Here is a 17,935-nt window from a genome sequence, read left to right as displayed (position 1 = left end):
CGGTCGGCGTTTCTTCAGGCAGCGCCGTGGGCAGCCCACAGGGCCTTGAAAGGCGCATGCGCGGCCCCGCCTCTTTCTTTTCGGCCGGAACCGCCATCTTCCAGGTAAAGGCCCGCGCGTGGCTCCCGCCGCCTCTCGTCTCTCTCCCGGCCCCTCAGGCGTGAGTTTCAACCCTGTAGCGGCTCAGGCCGCGCATGAAGCCCTAGAAAGGCTGTCTAGCTTTTCCGGGGGCCGCTGGCTCGAGTGGTGGGGCCGTGTCCCTCCAGACCCGGGACCGCGGGCGCGGGGCTGGGCCGAGGCCGCGACCTGCTGAGGGGAAGAGCCCCGGAGAAGCGGGGCCGCGGCCCCTGGGTGACGTGACTCGGGTCTGTCGGAGCAAGGGTACTGGTCCCACCTGCGCTTGCACGGCTTCAGCCCTGCTGACCTGGGATTCCTCGGACCGGCTCTGGGGCCGCGTGACCCTTTCTTTTCGAATGCCTTCAGGGTGGCATCCTTATTCTCGTTGCAGAAGCTGAAGTATATATGCTGCGGGCTAGGGGCTTCAGGGTGGTAGGAACGGGTTGGCGAGGTGTGTGTGTGAGCCTGGGGTCCTGGTCGGAGAACCGCAGAGGTGCCCAGAGTCCACCTGGACTAAGAAACGAGGCCGTTAGTCGTTCATACAGAGGGAGTGATTTCGGGTCGTTTAAATGTTGTCTTGGAGCCCCAGTTGGACAAAGGGAAAATGCTTTTGTTGGCTACGGGTGTATTAATGCAGGGCAGCAAGTGTTAAGTACAGGGATTTCTGAATAGTTCTGTCTGATTTAGAAGTTTGGGGCGGGGAGGGGAGTTAAGTAAGAAACCGCTTAGCCTTAGTTTTTGCGTCCTTCTGTCTAGTTTGTGGACTTCCGCTGGTGGCTCAGACGGAAAAGCGTCTGCCTACCATGCGGGATACCCGGGTTCAATCCCTAGGTCCGGAAGATCTGGAGAAGGAAATGGCAACCCACTCCAGTACTCTTGCCTGGGAAATCCCAGGACAGAGGAGGCTGGCAGGCTAGTTTGTAGCAGCTGCCAGAGTTGCCCAAACTGCGAGATGTGCTCCGTCAGTTCAGTTCAGTCGCTCAGTCGTGTCCGACTCTTTGCGACACCATGAATCGCAGCACGCCAGGCCTCCCTGTCCATCACCAACTCCCGGAGTTCACTCAAACTCAAGTCCGTAGAGTCAGTAATGCCATCCAGCCATCTCATCCTCTGTCGTCCCCTTCTCCTGCCCCCAATCCTTCCCAGCATCAGAGTCTTTTCCAGTGAGTCAATTCTTCGCATGAGGTGGCCAAAGTACTGGAGTTTCAGCTTTAACATCATTCCTTCCAAAGAAATCCCAGGGCTGATCTCCTTCAGAATGGACTGGTTGGATCTCCTTGCAGTCCAAGGGACTCTCAAGAGTCTTCTCCAACACCACAGTTCAAAAGCATCAATTCTTCGGCGCTCAGCTTTCTTCACAGTCCAACTCTCACATCCATACATGACCACAGGAAAAACCATAGCCTTGACTAGACGGACCTTTTGTTGGCAAAGTAATGTCTCTGCTTTTGAATATGCTATCTAAGTTGGTCATAACTTTCCTTCCAAGGAGTAAGCATCTTTTAATTTCCTGGCTGCAGTCACCATCTGCAGTGATTTTTGGAGCCCCCAAAAATAAAGTCTGACACTGTTTCCCCCTCTATTTCCCATGAAGTGATGGGACCAGATGCCTCATCTTCGTTTTCTGAATGTTGAGTTTTAAGCCAACTTTTTCACTGTCCTCTTTCACCTTCATCAAGAGGCTTTTTAGTTCCTCTTCACTTTCTGCCATAAGGGTGGTGTCATCTGCATATCTGAGGTTACTGATATTTCTCACGGCGATCTTGATTCCAGCTTGTGTTTCTTCCAGCCCAGCATTTCTCATGATGTACTCTGCATAGAAGTTAAATAAGCAGGGTGACAATATACAGCCTTGACGTACTTCTTTTCCTATTTGGAACCAGTCTGTTGTTCCATGTCCAGTTCTAACTGTTGCTTCCTGACCTGCATACAGGTTTCTCAAGAGGCAGGTCAGGTGGTCTGGTATTCCCATCTCTTTCAGAATTTTCCACAGTTTATTGTGATCCACACAGTCAAAGGCTTTGGCATAGTCAAGAAAGCAGAAATAGATGTTTTCCTGGAACTCTCTTGCTTTTTTCCATGATCCAGTGGATGTTGGCAATTTGATCTCTGGTTCCTCTGCCTTTTCTAAAACCAGCTTGAACATCTGGAAGTTCACGGTTCACGTGTTGCTGAAGCCTGGCTTGGAGAATTTTGAGCATTACTTTACTAGTGTGTGAGATGAGTGCAATTGTGCAGTAGTTTGAGCATTATTTGGCATTGCTTTTCTTTGGGATTGGCATAAAAACTGACCTTTTCTGGTACTGTGGGCACTGCTGAGTTTCCCAAATTTGCTGGCATATTGAGTGCAGCGCTTTCACAGCATCATCTTTCAGGATTTGAAATAGCTCAACTGGAATTCCATCACCTCCACTAGCTTTGTTCGTAGTGATGCTTTCTAAGGCCCACTTGACTTCACATTTCAGGATGTCTGGCTCTAGGTCAGTGATCACACCAGCATGATTACCTGGATCGTGATATCTTTTTTGTACACTTCTGTGTATTCGTGCCACCTCTTCTTAATATCTTCTGCTTCTGTTAGGTCCATACCATTTCTGTCCTTTATCGAGCCCATCTTTGCATGAAATGTTCCTTTGGTATCTCTGATTTTCTTGAAGAGAACTCTAATCTTTCCCATTCTGTTGTTTTTCTCTATTTCTTTGCAAAAGGCAAGTCATGTGTCTTGGATCGTGAATGGATTTCTAACTAGTGGGCTCAGTAGTCAAGAAATGACTTACTGATACCCACAGAGCATGTCTCCTTGTTTATGAACGTAAGGCGAGTTTATATGAAGTTAGTACAAATGTAGAGTTGAGAATTGAAGCAATATTTAGGCTTGATAGATTATTCTTGCCTTTCTTTTTTGTTGTGGATATTTTTTAAAAAGTTTTTATAGGCATATAGTCAGTCAATTTACAATGTTAGTTTGTAGAGTACAGCAGAGTGAATCATTTATACATAAGTCTTTCTTTTTTTTAATATTCTTTTCCCATATAGACCATTACAGAGTAATTAGTAGAATGTGAAGTAAGAGTGTGCACAGTGGTTTAACTTTGATGGGTTAGCTAAAACATTCTGTTTCCTTGCCAGACAAGTCATATGAAAAAGATTCTTGGGAGTCACTTCTTTTGAAGATATGGTAACATATTGAGAGATTGATTTAGGTTAGAACACTGTGTTCTGACTTGTGATCTCCTTGTGGTAGGAGTCGTTGCCAGTAATGGTAGTTCTCTTGGGTGATCTGAGGCAATTAAAACCATTATTTTGAGCTTTTGGGAAACAAAGTGAAAAGTTTAACAGTGTAGATAAACCTTACATTTCCTGGTAAACAACTGAGTAATTAGATATGTGAAGTGAGTTAGAGATTTTTGATAAGTTAATAGATGCTGTATAAGAGAAACCTGTAGGTTGAAAGGGGGGGTACCCAATATGCAAAAATAAAAGACTGAGTTTTGTGCTTTGCCTTCTAGTAATTCCAGTGCTCTTGGCAGTCTCAGAAATAGTATGCCAGGGTCCTGTTGTGTTTTTATATTCTCATAGGGAAAGTGCTGGTTTGGATTCTGAAATCCATTTCTGCTTCTTAGACTTTTTAGGTGATTTTGACAAAAATCTTGGTAAAATTACTGCTTTTTCCCCTTTTATAAGAGCTATTGATCGGTGAGCCAGCCTTGTAGATTGTTGCCTAATTCTGATGTTGCTACTGAAATGAGTGCATTTGTAATTACATATTTTTTGGTTAAAGGAGAAGATGACACTGTTGACACTGTGTTTGAGTGTTCTGTGCTTTCTGGTTTCAGTGATTCGCCAAGATGACCAACACAAAGGGAAAGAGGCGGGGCACCCGCTACATGTTCTCCAGGCCTTTCAGAAAACATGGTGAGTGGAGCTGCCCTCCTCCTGGTTTATTGCCTGTGTGTTGCGGTTCATACAGTGTGTTGTTAATAAATGACACTGATTAATCAGCATCTGCCTTTTAATAAATATAAAACATGCATTTTATATATAATTTCTAAATTGTTGGCTATCAAAGTACTTCTAACAGCCAAAAAGTGTGTTGAAGGCTAGTAAGTATTTCTTTTACTCTCGATATTGACTGTTTTGTGTGTTGTTTTTTTTTTTCTTTTTCTTTTTGCAGGAGTTGTTCCTTTGGCCACATACATGCGAATCTACAGGAAGGGTGATATTGTAGATATCAAGGTAAATTATAAAACTGGAGAATTAACCACGGAGTAACATTAGAAGTTAGAAAAGTTGTGTTGAAATTTGAACAGTGTGTATTCCATCTTTTTGTCTTCCTAATTGAGGGGAAATCCATTTACTGAGGAGGAGCTTCTTAAGAGTGTGGAATGGCTATTGTAATTTTACTTTCAAAAACAAGCTTTTAAAATGCTATTTTTGAGTCTTAAGAATTTTCTCATTACTTGTTTTTAACAGCTAGTGGAAAAGTTAGGGGGGACATCATAAGAACTTAAGTGTATGTGTCCTGGCACTCCAGAGCTTAATGATGATTGTCTTTTTGATTGCTTAAAGCAACGTGAAAATGACATTTCACCGGCTCTGAGAGCTCTTGAGTTGCCTTTTAAAGAAAAAAAATTAAAATATCTTACTTTGGGTTTAAAAGGAGGGGGGAAATTGCTGGCATAACATTGATTTCCTTTCTAAACAGGGAATGGGTACTGTTCAAAAAGGAATGCCCCACAAATGTTACCATGGCAAAACTGGAAGAGTCTATAATGTCACCCAGCATGCTGTTGGCATCATTGTAAACAAACAAGTTAAGTAAGTAAGGTCTAATTCTTTGTATATTGCCTCACACCCCCTTTCACTTTGCCAATTGGACTTATGTCTTTATTGGTCATTCAAGTGGGGCAAAGGAAATAACCTTTTAAAACTCAGGCAAACTGGGTGTTTGTCTTGTAACCTGTCAGAGGAAACATTGTAATAAACTTAGTTTGCACCTTACAATGTTAAAGCCTTATGGAGTATGTTAACTAAGTAGTTATAGTTTTTAGAAAGTAAGAAGTTTAATAAGTTGTACATTTTATTAGTGGTCTGGTTTTGCTTAAATTATTTGGTACTTCAGAGTCTGTCATCTCACAGAAGAGAGCTTATGAATGGGGATGTTTGCCTCAACACCCAGTTCAGCAAGATTTAATAAATGATTGTAAATTTGCTGTCATCTTGTCTCTGGGTAGAGGTTCATGGTTTAAAGTAAAACCCATGAAAGGATTCTCTGAATTTAGGCTGTGTTTTTGATGAAGCACTTACAAGGCTCTTTTTTCTCCAGGGGCAAGATTCTTGCCAAGAGAATTAATGTGCGTATCGAGCATATTAAGCACTCTAAGAGCCGAGATAGCTTCCTGAAACGTGTGAAGGAAAATGATCAGAAAAAGAAGGAAGCCAAAGAGAAAGGGACTTGGGTTCAGCTGAAGCGCCAGGTGAGTGCTTGGCAGGGTTTCTTGGTGTTGAGTGTGTTATTGGTTCTGGGAACAGTTTGAAATTGAGTTACAGTACTTTATATAATTACTCCCTTGTGTTTTTTTAGCCTGCTCCACCCAGAGAAGCACACTTTGTGAGGACCAATGGAAAGGAACCCGAACTGTTGGAGCCCATTCCCTATGAATTCATGGCCTGATGGGTGTAAAAATAAAGACCTGGACTGTGTAAATGATTCTCTTAATTGAGTAGAGGTGTTGTGTCCAAATTGAGTGGGTGATGTCTTTTCAAATTTAGTGTTTTTTCTTCCTGAAAGGTGTAAGATAGTTTGTTGTTCAGTATGCTCCATTTTTTAATACACTGCCAGATATTATTTATAAAGTATTTTTACTTCTTGGAAAATAGCCTATTAAATCCCTGTTTTGGGGGGGGGATGTAATGAATGAAAGATTATCTGTTGCATTATAGTTGAGTTCAGGAAAAGTTGATTACTCTTAATTGCATCATAAATAGATATGTTTTGAGGATCAGGAACTTAACTTTGAAGCCTGAGCTGTTTAGACCATTCATGCAGCAGTGCTCAGCAGAGTGTTAAAAACCAGAGGACCTTTTTTATTTAAACTGATGTGGCCTTCTAAGCACTTAATAAAATGTACTCAAAAAATTTGGAATAAGTTCAGTTTTGCCCATTCTGCGTGAAAGGAAGCAGAGGCACAAGTCAAGTAAGGTGCCAAGGTTATGAGGGGAGAGAGTTGGGCAAGGATTTATTGCTTCATAGCAATAATATTTTAAAGCTACTTAGTGTATTTGGAGCACATTTTGGGTTCTGTTACTTCCTGGGTATTTTTAATTGGATGTGGTAAACACCCAGTAGGGCCTTGATCCCATCCCACTCCCCTGCCTTCAGGATTCTGTGGTAGTACCTGTAGCGAGCTTATTTAAAGGGTGTTCTCTCCCCACTGTTAGAGACAAGAACCTGTGTATAATGTTGGTAAATGCTGTGAATGAGTGAAACCCTGGTGTTGGCGGCCTTCAGTTTTATCTGGGGTGGCGGGATGGTCGTAGGTCTGCTTTGGAGTCCAGCAGACCTGGCACTGAGTCTTGGATTCCTAACCTAACACAGTGAGTGTGGTTGGTTATTAATTGCCCTTAAAGATGCACACCTAGTGGTGGAGGGTTATGTTTAAACATGACTTTTGGGCAAAATAAATTGTTTACCACCACTGCAGAAAAGGAGAACCGTAATGAATTGCATCTGTTGGCATTCCCGTTCTGTGTTTTTCAAGGTAAGTTGATGGTGCCACTTATGCACCAGTTGAAGTCACTGCCTACTTGAAAATTCTGTTCTATGAATGTCACAGCCATTTCTTCACTCCGGCCTTTTTAGTCACTTTCTCTTCATTTCTTGTAGCTACTGTTAGAGTAGCTTCAAGACTTCCCACTTACTGATCCTCTTGTAATGCACACTGCTTAACCTGTGTTTGCTTCTGCTGCCTTTGCAAAGCGGAAAGCTGTTCAGGTTTGATTGGAAGCCAAGTAAAACACACAACATGGTGTCACACAGTGTTTGGTGACAACATCGTGATCTGTTGAGTTTGCAGTTTTCATCCAGGGCAGGAATATTAAAACAGCTGTCTGTAACTCTGAAGTCCAGGTCCTACTAAATATTCTTTTCCTACATGATGGCTCTATTAGGAAAATTCTGTGCATTGCCCAAGTTCTGCACATACACTTGCCTTGGCCCAAAACACCCATACTTGGCTTTCTTCATTTGACGGAATTTCTGCTTGTCCTTCATTTACCTTGAATCATAGATGAACCATCCCTGATAAAAGCATGTTAAGGAAGGGTATGAAAGTGCTTGGAATCAGATGACATCTGGTTTAGGTTGATGGAATGAAATCCACTCTCCCCGCCGCCCCCCCCCCCCCAAAAAAAAAAACTTCCCAAGACAGGTGTTCGATCCCTGGGTTGGGAAGATCCCGTGGAGAAGGGAAAAGCCACCAGCTTAAGTATTCTGGCCTGGAGAACTCCATGGACTACTGCTGAGCGATTTTCACTTCCTTTACCAGCTGAGCCACCAGGGAAGCCCAAGAAGATGAGTGGGTAGCCTATCCCTTCTCCAGCTGATCTTTCGAACCCAGGAACCAGGATCTCCTGCATTGCAGGTGGATTCTTAACCAACTGAGCTATGTATGAGGGAAGCCCCTGGCACATAAGTCCTTGATAAATGCTCTTGGATGAGAAAAGCAGTGCCTTTTTTTTTTTTTTTTAAGTAGACATCTACTTTAGGTGGTTTTATTTTCCTGTGGACTTTATAAACTACAGGAAAATAACCTAAAGTAGATGCCTACTTGTTTTAAAAGGCAGTGCTTTCTCATTCAAGAGCATTTATTGACTACAGTGACTGTTAGAAACTACAGTGTTTCTGAATTTTGAGGGCTAACCAACCACGTTGCTCAGGAGTAATGAGTTATTAAATATTTCATGTAATGTGGAAACATTAAGATACTTCAAACCTTTGTTCATTCTCCAGCAAGTCATGCTAACCTTGTTTTGTGTTGCTCCTGTAAAATGAGGGTTGTCTGCAAGTCTGACAGATTGGACCAAAGGATTTTCTACAAGTCCTTTGTGCGCTTGGAGTGATTCCACGTTTAACTCACTAAATGAAGTGTAACTTGACTTGTCAAAAAGGAAATGGAGGATCATAGGACACAGTGCTGGAGGGCTGCTGAGGCTAGACCAGAGAAAGGGCTGCAGATGGGCCTGGCCACGCAGAGGGGAGGTCACCAGGAAATGGGAACTCCTCTGTCTGGTGTGCAGTACAGCAGTTTTATAAATTGCTATCATTGGTGAGACTATGAATCTGCATCCTCAGGCACAGTACTGAATTTCAGATTCTTGATATTGATTGCTTTCCTAAAGGGTTGTACCAGTCTGTACTCTGTGAGTGAGTGAAAATGCTTGTCTTTTCACTCTCCCCAGTTGTTGCTCATTTGTTGCTGCTTAGTCACTCAGTTGTGTCACTCTGTGACCCCATAGACTATAGCCCGCCAGGCTCCTCTGTCCACAGGGATTCTCCAGGCCGGAATAGTGGACTGGGTTGCCATTTCCTTCTCCAGGGGATCTTCCTGACCCAGGAATCAAACCCAGGTCTCCAGCATTGCAGGAGTATTCTTTACTGTCTGAGCCACCAGGGAAGCGCATTATAATTTAGTTCTTGCTAATCTGGTGGAAGAAAATGTTGAATTACTGAATTGGGCTTTCGTTAGCTTCTGGGCCACTTACCTGGTTTCCTTTTGCCTCCACTGCCATCTCTGCTGAACCTTCCTGTGTTTCTGACCTTTATTCTCACATTCAAAGCCCTGTATCATCTGGCCTCTACCTGCCTTTCTGACATCTTGTACCACTTCCAGCCAAAGTCAGATTCAGTAAGTTAGGAGATGGTTACTGTCACTTCCCCTACTTTACCCTGAAAGGAGGTTAAGCACCCTTAAGGAAGTTACAACCTAGGAGAAGGAGTCCAATCAGAAATCCTATTTAAATTAAGGCAAAATCAGGCTTCGAGAGGTGCATTGACACTACACTGCCCTTGTTTTCACCAATTATTCTTGCTTTCTCTTGTTTGCTTGACCCTTTCCACTACTGCTGCCTTCATTTCAGCTTATGGACTGCTGAGAGCCAGCAAATGAAACAAACAGCTTCTCCTGTGTCTCATTTGTAGCTTCAACTCCCAGTCTCCCACTCAAATCTGGCTTCCACCTACACCACTCTAATGAAACTACTCCTACAGGTCACCAAACACCCTGCTAATTAAATCTGGAGACTTTTCCAATTTGGCTTCATCTCCCTAGTATTTGTCAGGGCCAGGAAATTGTTTTCCTTTCAAAGGCTTCGGCCGTCATGCACGTGTGTATCTCCTGCATTGGCAGGTGGGTTCTTTCCCACGATGCCACCTGGGAAGGCCCTTCTGCCATCATCCTTTCACCAAATTCCCTGCCTGTCTAACTCCCTCGGCCACTTTATTTTGGATCTTCCTTGAGGTTCCACGTCTGTCCCTCCTAAGTTCTTTCTAGGAGCAGTGGTTCTTCAAGTATGGTGCCCCAGAGGCAGCATCCACGTCTAGGAACTTGTTTAAAATGCAAACCTACCCCAGAGCCACTGAGTCAGAAATTCTGCCAGTCAAGCCTGGCACTTGAAACAAGCTCCCTGGATGATTGAGAAGCATTCTCAAATGTGAGATCCGCTAGATTTATCTTTAGCCATCTCTAATAAACTTGAGACTCAATTTCAGAGCTCACTTTCTCTGAAGCTCTACATCTGTATTTCCAACTCTTGGGCATCTCTTGTTTAGTGCAACTGTTTTACAGATGATCTTGGAAGGTTTTATTAGTGGAGAGATGAATTAAATTGAAACGAGCTTTGTGTGTGCTGATAAAAGTATGTGCCTGCCTTGAAATGCAGGTCCTTTAATTAGTAACCATCACAAAGTATGCATTTATAAATGAATCCCTTACTGTACAATTCCCTTTTTTCCACACACCCCAATGAGAATGAAGAAAAATATTCTAACTATAAAACTTTTCACCCTGTTCTTAATAAGAGCGACAATCGTGATTGAAGCTGTGTGGCTTCTTGGACTTTCTCTTCTGATCTAGCCAGGTATCACTGAAGGCCTTATGTTCGTGTTCAGCTGAAGCCAATCTGAAGGGTTGAATAAGCTACATCTCTGAAATTTCCTTCTAAATGTTTGGCAAAACAAAAAAACCTCAGTTTCATATCTCTTCTATATTCCCATTAGGGTAGATTTGCATTTTTTTTTCTGTACTAGGATAGGAAAGATTCTAAAATATAAACAATTGCTAAAATTTAGCAATAGGCATCACTATAACAGGTTTATCTTATTTTTTTGAGCAAGGAGAATTTCAAGCTGAATTTGATTTGTTTGGGATATGAGTGTTTATAGCATATTCATCCCAGCCCTATTTAAAAGGGAAAAATTAGTATTGTTCGAGTGAGAAATCTTCATAGAATCTTAGGCAGATTGCTTGGTTATGAAAAGAGTGAGGCAGAAACTGCAGCTATTATGCTAAGATGGAGAATGTACAAAGGCATGAATAACCATCCAAGACTCTACTGTGGGTCTTTTCAAACAGCAGGAGCCATGTGGTGAGGAGCCACGGATGGGCCATCTCTCAGAGTCCTGCATAAAAAAAGCATAGAGAATCCTCACAGAACTTTCTCAGCAAGAGTGCAGTTTATGGAAATCATTTGGTTTAGAAAAGGGATGCCATGGGGTACTCTTTGCTGTCTATCAAATGAGATGATGGCTTAGCTTAAGGGGAGATGTGATTGAGTGTCTGCTCCTGAGAAAGAACAAGAGTTCCGATTAATTTCTCACAGGAGATGAATAAGCAAACAGCTTGAAGATGCTTGACAGCAGAGATGTCGCCTGTCCTTTGCATACTGACAGCACTGGCACTTGCATGTACTAGGGGTCGCCTCCTCAGAGACAGGTCAGGGGTGTTCAGGAGCCCCCAGATGAAGCCACAGTATGGCCTTCACTACCACCCGCAGTCTGCTCCCCAACATTTGGGGTCGTTTTACTGTTCAATTGCTAAGTCATGTCCAACTCTTTACGACCCCATGGACTGCAGCACTACAGGCTTCCCTGTTCTTCACTATGTCCCGGAGTTTGTTCAGATTAATGTCCATTGAGTCTGTGATGCCATCCAGCCATCTCATCCTCTGTTGGCCCCTATTCTCCTCTTGCCACCAATCTTTCCCAGCATCAGGGTCTACTGCATCTGATCTGAGACTATGTGCCACACACGTCCTACCTTCCTGGTTTTGCTCATGCTGCTCTCCCAGCTAGATAAGACCTGTCTCTACCCTTGTGTTTCCATCTATCCAATATGCCCAGAGACCAGTCTTTTCTCCCTGTAGCTTTCCCTGATAACCTGACCCCCACCTCATATTTCTAACATAAGGTCAAGGTATGCAGCATTATAAACCAGCGTCTTGTGTACATTGCAAAGTGATCACCGCCAAAGCTACAGTTAACATACAGGTGGTCCCCTTCACTCTTTTCACCTCCCTTCCAACCTTCCCCTCCGGTACCCACCTGTCTTGCTCTCTGTATCCGTGAGTTTGTTTTTAAGTATAGCTGACTTATATTAAGTGCACAGCATAGTGTTTCAATACTTATAAAGATTATACTCCATTAAAAGTTATTCAAGGGACTTCCCTGGCTGTCCCATTGGTTAAGACCCTGTGCTTCCACTGCAGGGGGTGTAGGTTTGATCCCTGATCAGGGAACTAGATCCCACATGCCTCTCAGGGTGGCCAAAAAGTTAAAAAAAAAATTTTTTTTTACCCATTTCACAGGATTAAGATTAAGGGAGAATTAAGATAATTGAAAATTCTTTTGTAAACTCAAGAATAATATATAAATGATAATTGGATAATTATTGTAATTAACTTCACAAAGGGGATGTCTGTGAAGGCAGGTGAGAGTGTCTTACACATTATTGTCCTCTCAGTAAATGTTTGATAATAGAAAGCTGTTCTCTGTGTTCTGTACCAGCGCTTAGCAGCTTTGCTGAGAGTAGATTTTCAATCATTTGACTGCTGAACTGAAATAAAGTAGGGAGTGGGTAGAGAACAGAGCCTAATTTTTATACTGGGGAATTTAGGATACACAGGAAAGGTAGCTGACATTGAGTGATGGTGCTGGAAGAGATGTTCTTGAAGTCCAGGAGGATCCCTGGCAAAGTTTTGTCTAGGGCTGGAAATCAAACTCCTTCCTGTGGTTGGTGAAGGTTAATAGAGTCCGGAGCCTGCTATTTGCGTATTACCAAATCTACTCTTCACACTTCTAAACACCCACAGATCTGTATATTCATATCTGCGCCTACACACTTCTATTATCTTTTTAAAACCACTTCAGCATGCCTGTGATATGTTGCTTGCACAGCCATATTACATAACTCTGGATACAAAGAAATTAAAATGAAATAGAAGACAAGCACCTACAGTTTAGGCAAGGCTATTTATAATTCTACCGTTCAGGTACACACCTGCATTGAAAGGTCATGGGTGATCTTGTGTGTTTGCAAATGCAAAGAGCTTTCCAAGGAGAATGGAGGAGTAACGTTTCGAGCTCTCTGAGCAAAGGTGCAGTGTAAGTACAGACAGAACATAACGACACCAGGCAGAGAACAGTTTTAGGGATCTTCCCTATGGGGTGACCTTAACCTACAATGATCGTATATACGTGAGAACGTAAGAAAGTCAGGTGAGGAGACACGCCCACGATTCAGCCAAGAAAGGGCTCTCTTGCCCCTTGTAAATACTACGTTTTAGCCTCAGGAGAGTGAGGGTGTGTGGACAGAGCCCATGACTGCTGCTCAGCACGCGTCCCCTCTTCCACCACTGGGCTCCTAGCATAGTAGTGGTTTGTGTCACCTCCAGGAGGAGCTGACTCGAGCTCGTCCTGGTCTTTTCTGCTGGGCATTGGAAACACTTGTTCCCAGCTTCTCAGTTCTGGCCACTGGGACGTAAGAGAGCCTGCTGGGTTCTTCTGAGAGTTACTTTATTTCATAATAAAAAGAGACAGAGGGTTCCCTCCTTCCCTTCTGGCTTGGATGAGTACTTGATGTTTGGTGAAGCAGGAGCCATTCTGTGCTCAAGAAGCAGAGGCCAAGAGAAACCTGAAAGGCAGAAGCCCAGGTCCCTGTCACTGAACCTGGTGATTTCAAGGTGGTTCTGTAAGTCACCACCATCTCTGTGGGATTTTTCCCCGGTCAGGGAAGGAGGGTCTGGGCTTCACGTCTCTCCGGTCAGACTGAGGCTGCACAGAAAGGGACTGCTTGTGCAAAGCCAAAAGCCAGTTCAGCTGACATAAGGCGATCCCTCTCAGGGTGTTTCTTGGAACACTTTCTCCTGAGAGCAAGTTAATCTCAAAACCAGGGTTTGGGGAACGAGGTTACACATGTGACTTCTGTCTTCTCCAGTTTACACAGTGAAGACCCCATTCATTCAGAAAGTCAGTCAGTGCACTCACATTTATTAACAGCCTCCTAAGATACCACTATGTGCTGGGCATCCAAGACCAAGCTAGAGGCCCTGCATTCCGGGAGACAGACATGAAATAAACACTCTACTAGGCAGTAATGACAGCTGGGGGTCAGTGCTGCCAAGGGTGCCCTGAGAGTGCATCACTGGGTACAAGGCTGAGGATGACAGAGATCAGAGGAAGCGACCCCGGGGGAGGGGGAAGGAAACCAGTCCACTCCCAGATTCTTCAGGCAAGAAGCCAGGCGAGCAGGAGGGAGGGAGCCGAGGAGACCCCAGGAGACTGAGGCAGAAGAAATGAGGGAACTTGGCGATTAACCCATGTGGATGTGAGAGGGGTCAGAGTCAAGGCCATTAAGGGCGAGAACTGAGGGCCAGGCTGTTTAGCCTGGCCACTGTGAGCTCGGAAACTCAAGACAGGCGCCCTTTTGCTTTTGTGTCCTCTTCCTCCCCCTTCCATGCCCACCCTAAACTCCACTTTACACCTAGAAGTAAGCACTTGTATAACGAAGCAAACGAGTGACTCAGGTCCTAGGACGGGATCTGATGGAGAATTAGTCCGGAGGCAGAGCTCTCAGTGGATGGGATGCTGATTAAGTGTCGCTAAAGAGTCAATTCAGCCGGCGTCAGCAGCCAGGCTGGGTCTGGAGGCTGAGCTGTGAACGACCGCTTCCCCAAGGGGCCTTCACAAATCTGGAGCGAGGTCACACTGACCGCGCCTCCCTTCCACTAACAGTCAGGGCACTTCTCCTTAATAATGCCGCCCCTCAGCATCTTTCAACGATACAAATGGCAACATTGGACAGGAGTTTATCCTTCCCATTGATGCGGAAACATCTGGCCGATCGCCTTTTTCCTCTTCCTTTCGTCCCCCAGCTCGTAACTCTGATCTCAGATTCACCCACTGGTCTAGTGACCCAGGGCTCGCCTCTGAGGGATGCAGGGGCCGCCCGGGCAATGCTGGCGCAGTGGAGGCGGGGTCTCTAGGGCCCGGGGGCTGGCGTGGAGCGTCAGGCAGCGACGCGGTGGTGACGGTCGCCCGGGCCCTCCGGCTCCGCCCCCTGCCCGCCGCTGCGGGAAGGGGCGGGAAGAGGAGGCGGCCGCAGCGCCCCCAGCGCGCCCAGCCCTTTAAAAGCCGCGGGCCTGGCCAGCCGCGCCGGCCGCCGCGGTCCCCGCGCACCAGTGTCCCCGCGCTCCGGAGTGCGCTCCGTGCGGCCGCCCACCATGTCCGGGCACTTTCTCCTCGCCCCCATCCCCGAGTCCTCCTCCGACTACCTCTTGCCCAAGGACATCAAACTGGCCGTGCTGGGCGCCGGCCGCGTGGGCAAGAGCGGTGAGTGCTCCGGGGACAAGGCGGGCTCTCCGCGGAGCGGGGGAGGGCAGGGGAGACCCACTCGTGTCCGCGCGCTTGCTGGCCTGCCGCCTGCCCCGCTCACCTGGCTTCCCGCGGCTTCCCCCGGAGCATCCAGGCCCGGGCCCTAGCCAGTGGGCACCTGTGTGGTGCCAGGTGCGGCCGTAGCACACCCACGGCCGCACCCGCCTCAAAACTTGCGGAGGCCACGGCCGCGCCCTGGGCTCTGCGGAGCCTTGAGGATGCGCGCGGTACCAGCGGCTCCGCGGCCGGTCACGCCCTCTTTCCTGAGCAGGTCGGCTTTGGCAGTCTCGTCCTAGTCCTGCAGCTGAATTTTCCTCTTTTCTTTTCAGCGATGATCGTGCGCTTCCTGACCAAGAGATTCATCGGCGATTATGAGCCGAATACAGGTTAGGTTCCTCTCGCGCTGTTGGGGCTGCGTGCTCGGATATTTGTTTCTTTTTTTTTTTTTTCTGATGAGAGTATGAGAATTTAAAACCCAAGTCTCCTTAATCCTCCAGGCAAGTTGTACTCGCGGCTTGTGTACGTGGAGGGAGACCAGGTCTCCCTGCAGATCCAGGACACCCCCGGGGGCATCCAGGTAAGGACTGAAGGGAGCCGGCGGCCCACGCGCTTGCGGACGCCGGAGCCAGGTTATGCACTGAGATGCAGGGGCCTTCCCAGGTGGCGCTAGTGGTAAAGAATCCGCCTACCATGGCAGGAGATGGAGGGGGTGGGCCGTCCCAGGTAGGGCCCAGTCGTTGGAGTGTTAGAAACCGGCCACGATAGGAGGAGGGGACGGGGAGAGGAGGTCATTAAAGGCCGCCCCCTCCTGTCAGCCACCTCGGAAACTGGGAGTCAGCCTTACCTTCTCTCTGCAGCAGCAGCCCGGGCATCACTGGTTACAGGGATCCCAGGAATTCTGTAAGAGCTCAGCCTTGGAGCCTGAACAAAACTATGGGGTGGGACTCCGGAGAGGGTCTTCTCTCCAGGAAGACCCCCGAAGCGCTCCCGTTTCTAGCTGTTTCTGCAGTACCTGCATTCAGATAACCCCTGGGCAAGCTGTCAGGAATGTAACTTGATTAACAAGTTACTAATTGCTCTCTGTTCTAGGGAGGGAAGATCTGAAAGAAGGAATTTGTTTCTGTAACATTCTCAAGAAGGACACGCTAAAAATATTTTTATGGGTTTGGGAATAGATATTTATCTTGGCTTATGCTCAAAGGTTTGTTTGTTCGAAGTTAGTTCCCTAAAAATTGCGCCATCCTGAGTTGAAAGTTCTCACTGAAGTCCTTCTTCAGTCAGTCCTACAGGGCTCATCATAGACAACCTGCCAAGCTTAAAAGTGATGCATGGGTAACAGCTCAGAAATAACCCAGGCCGGGACCCTGCCTGAGAATCGGGTCTTTCCATGTTAAAAGCCTCCTGCAGAAGCCGGGTAGCATCTGAAAACTATATTTAGTGATTTCTCTTTCTAACGTTTTTTTCCAAGGGTGGCTTTGATATTCTCTTGGTGCCTTCCCACCGAGGCCTTCCTAGATCCGGGCTCTTTTCGCTCTTTTCAGGTCCAGGACAGCCTCATGCAGGCGGGTGACCCCTTGTCCAAGTGCGTGCAGTGGGCAGAGGGCTTCCTGTTGGTCTATTCCATCACGGACTACGACAGCTACCTGGCCATCCGCCCCCTGCACCAGCACATCCGAAAGGTCCACCCTGACTCCAGAGCCCCCATCGTCATCGTGGGCAACAAGGGGGACCTGCTGCATGCCCGGCAGGTGCAGACCCGAGAGGGCGTCCAGCTGGCCAACGAGCTGGGCAGCCTGTTCCTGGAAGTTTCCACCAGCGAGAACTACGAAGATGTGTGTGATGCGTTCCGGCATCTGTGCAGAGAAGTAAGCAAGCTGCACAACCTGGGGTCAGAGAGGAGGAGGGCGTCCGTCGTCCCGCGGCCGCGCTCTCCCAACATGCAGGATCTCAAGAGGCGCTTCAAGCAGGCTCTGTCCTCCAAGGCCAAGGCCCCCTCTGCCCCCGCCCTGGGGTAGACACAGCACCACGGCTGCTTGACTCATCTCCTTTTAACCCATGCATTCGTGCTACTGAGAAGACTGTGGGGGGTGGGTCCCCCTTTTTAATCAGACACTCAGAGTTTATTTTTATACAGACTGTTGGTTTTCAAGTGTATATGTATTTCTGAAAATTCAAACGGTGATTGTCTAGAAGTTGTATAAAGATTGTTGTTTTTTTTTTTTAAATAAAAGGTTTTTAAAAAACTAACGGCTAGCCACTTTTCCATTAAAGGCAAATGGTAACCTTGCTCCTTGTTTTTAAATGTCTTTTTATAGAAATCATACTTGCACCAGAGCCCAGAACTGCTCTGAGCTTGCCCTGGGTCTGAACTCTGATTGGTGGCTTCCGCAGTGAGGGGTTGGTTTAGAAGGAATTTGTGGGAGAAACAAGAGTCTGTGGAGGAGGAATGGGATTTGGATAGCTGCAGGATGGCTCATCTGGGAAAGAACCTGCCTGCCCAGGCAGGAGATGCAAAAGACTCGAGTTCAATTCCTGGATCAGGAAGATTCCCTGGAGAAGGAAATGGCATCCCACTCTAGTATTCTTGCCTAGAGAATCCCATGGACAGAGGGGCCTGGAGGGCTGCAGTCCATGGGTTCGAAAAGAGTTGAATTTGACTGAGCCTGCGCTCCCACACGCATCTTTAATTAGGGCACTTTCCCCAGGCATGAAATTGACACCAGGTAATTTTCTAGGGGAGAAGTTCCTTGCACATAGATGCTAAAAAATTATAACATGAATAACATTATCATTTATTGATTCAAATGGAAGTTTATCCTCTCCTTCATATTAGAGAAGCAATCTCCCTTTGAGTATTGCTATTGTCAGCAAGTGCACCTTCCCTGGAGTTGC

The 17,935-nt window shown here is 46.2% G+C and overlaps 2 protein-coding genes and 2 non-coding genes across 6 annotated transcripts; all 4 read left to right on the top strand.

Annotated features, from left to right (window-relative positions):
* The first annotated feature begins 72 nt into the window (after window positions 1-72).
* RPL21 (ribosomal protein L21) lies at window positions 73-6,825 on the top strand. 3 transcript variants are annotated; one of them, XM_005213761.4, is made up of 6 exons: window positions 73-104; window positions 3,954-4,032; window positions 4,292-4,353; window positions 4,823-4,935; window positions 5,444-5,594; window positions 5,702-5,836. In XM_005213761.4, exons 2-6 carry the CDS (start codon window positions 3,966-3,968, stop codon window positions 5,789-5,791), a joined length of 483 nt encoding a protein of 160 aa, XP_005213818.1. In that variant the 5' UTR covers window positions 73-104; window positions 3,954-3,965; the 3' UTR covers window positions 5,792-5,836. The 3 variants fall into 3 exon arrangements, with proteins under 3 accessions (XP_005213818.1, XP_005213819.1, NP_001178341.1); XM_005213762.5 differs by having other exon boundaries at window positions 73-160; NM_001191412.1 differs by lacking the exon at window positions 73-104 and adding an exon at window positions 109-381 and having other exon boundaries at window positions 5,702-6,825.
* LOC112449171 (small nucleolar RNA SNORD102) lies at window positions 4,652-4,722 on the top strand. The gene has a single exon (XR_003037657.1). It is a non-coding gene; the product is annotated as a small nucleolar RNA SNORD102 (small nucleolar RNA).
* On the top strand, window positions 4,969-5,095 carry LOC112449175 (small nucleolar RNA SNORA27). Its single transcript, XR_003037661.1, has one exon. It is a non-coding gene; the product is annotated as a small nucleolar RNA SNORA27 (small nucleolar RNA).
* An 8,001-nt stretch (window positions 6,826-14,826) lies between the features above and the next one.
* RASL11A (RAS like family 11 member A) lies at window positions 14,827-17,329 on the top strand. Its single transcript, XM_005213829.5, has 4 exons — window positions 14,827-15,001; window positions 15,373-15,429; window positions 15,541-15,620; window positions 16,585-17,329. Exons 1-4 carry the CDS (start codon window positions 14,893-14,895, stop codon window positions 17,056-17,058), a joined length of 720 nt encoding a protein of 239 aa, XP_005213886.4. The 5' UTR covers window positions 14,827-14,892; the 3' UTR covers window positions 17,059-17,329.
* The last annotated feature ends 606 nt before the right edge of the window (window positions 17,330-17,935 follow it).

This window comes from Bos taurus, chromosome 12 (genome assembly GCF_002263795.3).
Source record: "Bos taurus isolate L1 Dominette 01449 registration number 42190680 breed Hereford chromosome 12, ARS-UCD2.0, whole genome shotgun sequence".
Taxonomy (NCBI): Eukaryota; Metazoa; Chordata; class Mammalia; order Artiodactyla; family Bovidae; genus Bos; species Bos taurus.
Note: the sequence above shows the minus strand (reverse complement) of the source record. Positions and strands in the feature narration are given on the sequence as shown.

What these genes read in the sequence shown, in the direction of transcription:
- RASL11A (XM_005213829.5), top strand. Translation starts at nt 14,893, where the DNA reads ATGTCCGGGCACTTTCTCCTCGCCCCCATCCCCGAGTCCTCCTCCGAC. An exon ending in CGGCCGCGTGGGCAAGAGCG is followed by an intron (nt 15,002 to 15,372) that starts GTGAGTGCTCCG and finishes TTTTCTTTTCAG; the next exon opens with CGATGATCGTGCGCTTCCTG. An exon ending in CGATTATGAGCCGAATACAG is followed by an intron (nt 15,430 to 15,540) that starts GTTAGGTTCCTC and finishes TTAATCCTCCAG; the next exon opens with GCAAGTTGTACTCGCGGCTT.
- RPL21 (NM_001191412.1), top strand. Translation starts at nt 3,966, where the DNA reads ATGACCAACACAAAGGGAAAGAGGCGGGGCACCCGCTACATGTTCTCC. An exon ending in ATTGTAAACAAACAAGTTAA is followed by an intron (nt 4,936 to 5,443) that starts GTAAGTAAGGTC and finishes TTTTTTCTCCAG; the next exon opens with GGGCAAGATTCTTGCCAAGA. An exon ending in GGGTTCAGCTGAAGCGCCAG is followed by an intron (nt 5,595 to 5,701) that starts GTGAGTGCTTGG and finishes GTGTTTTTTTAG; the next exon opens with CCTGCTCCACCCAGAGAAGC.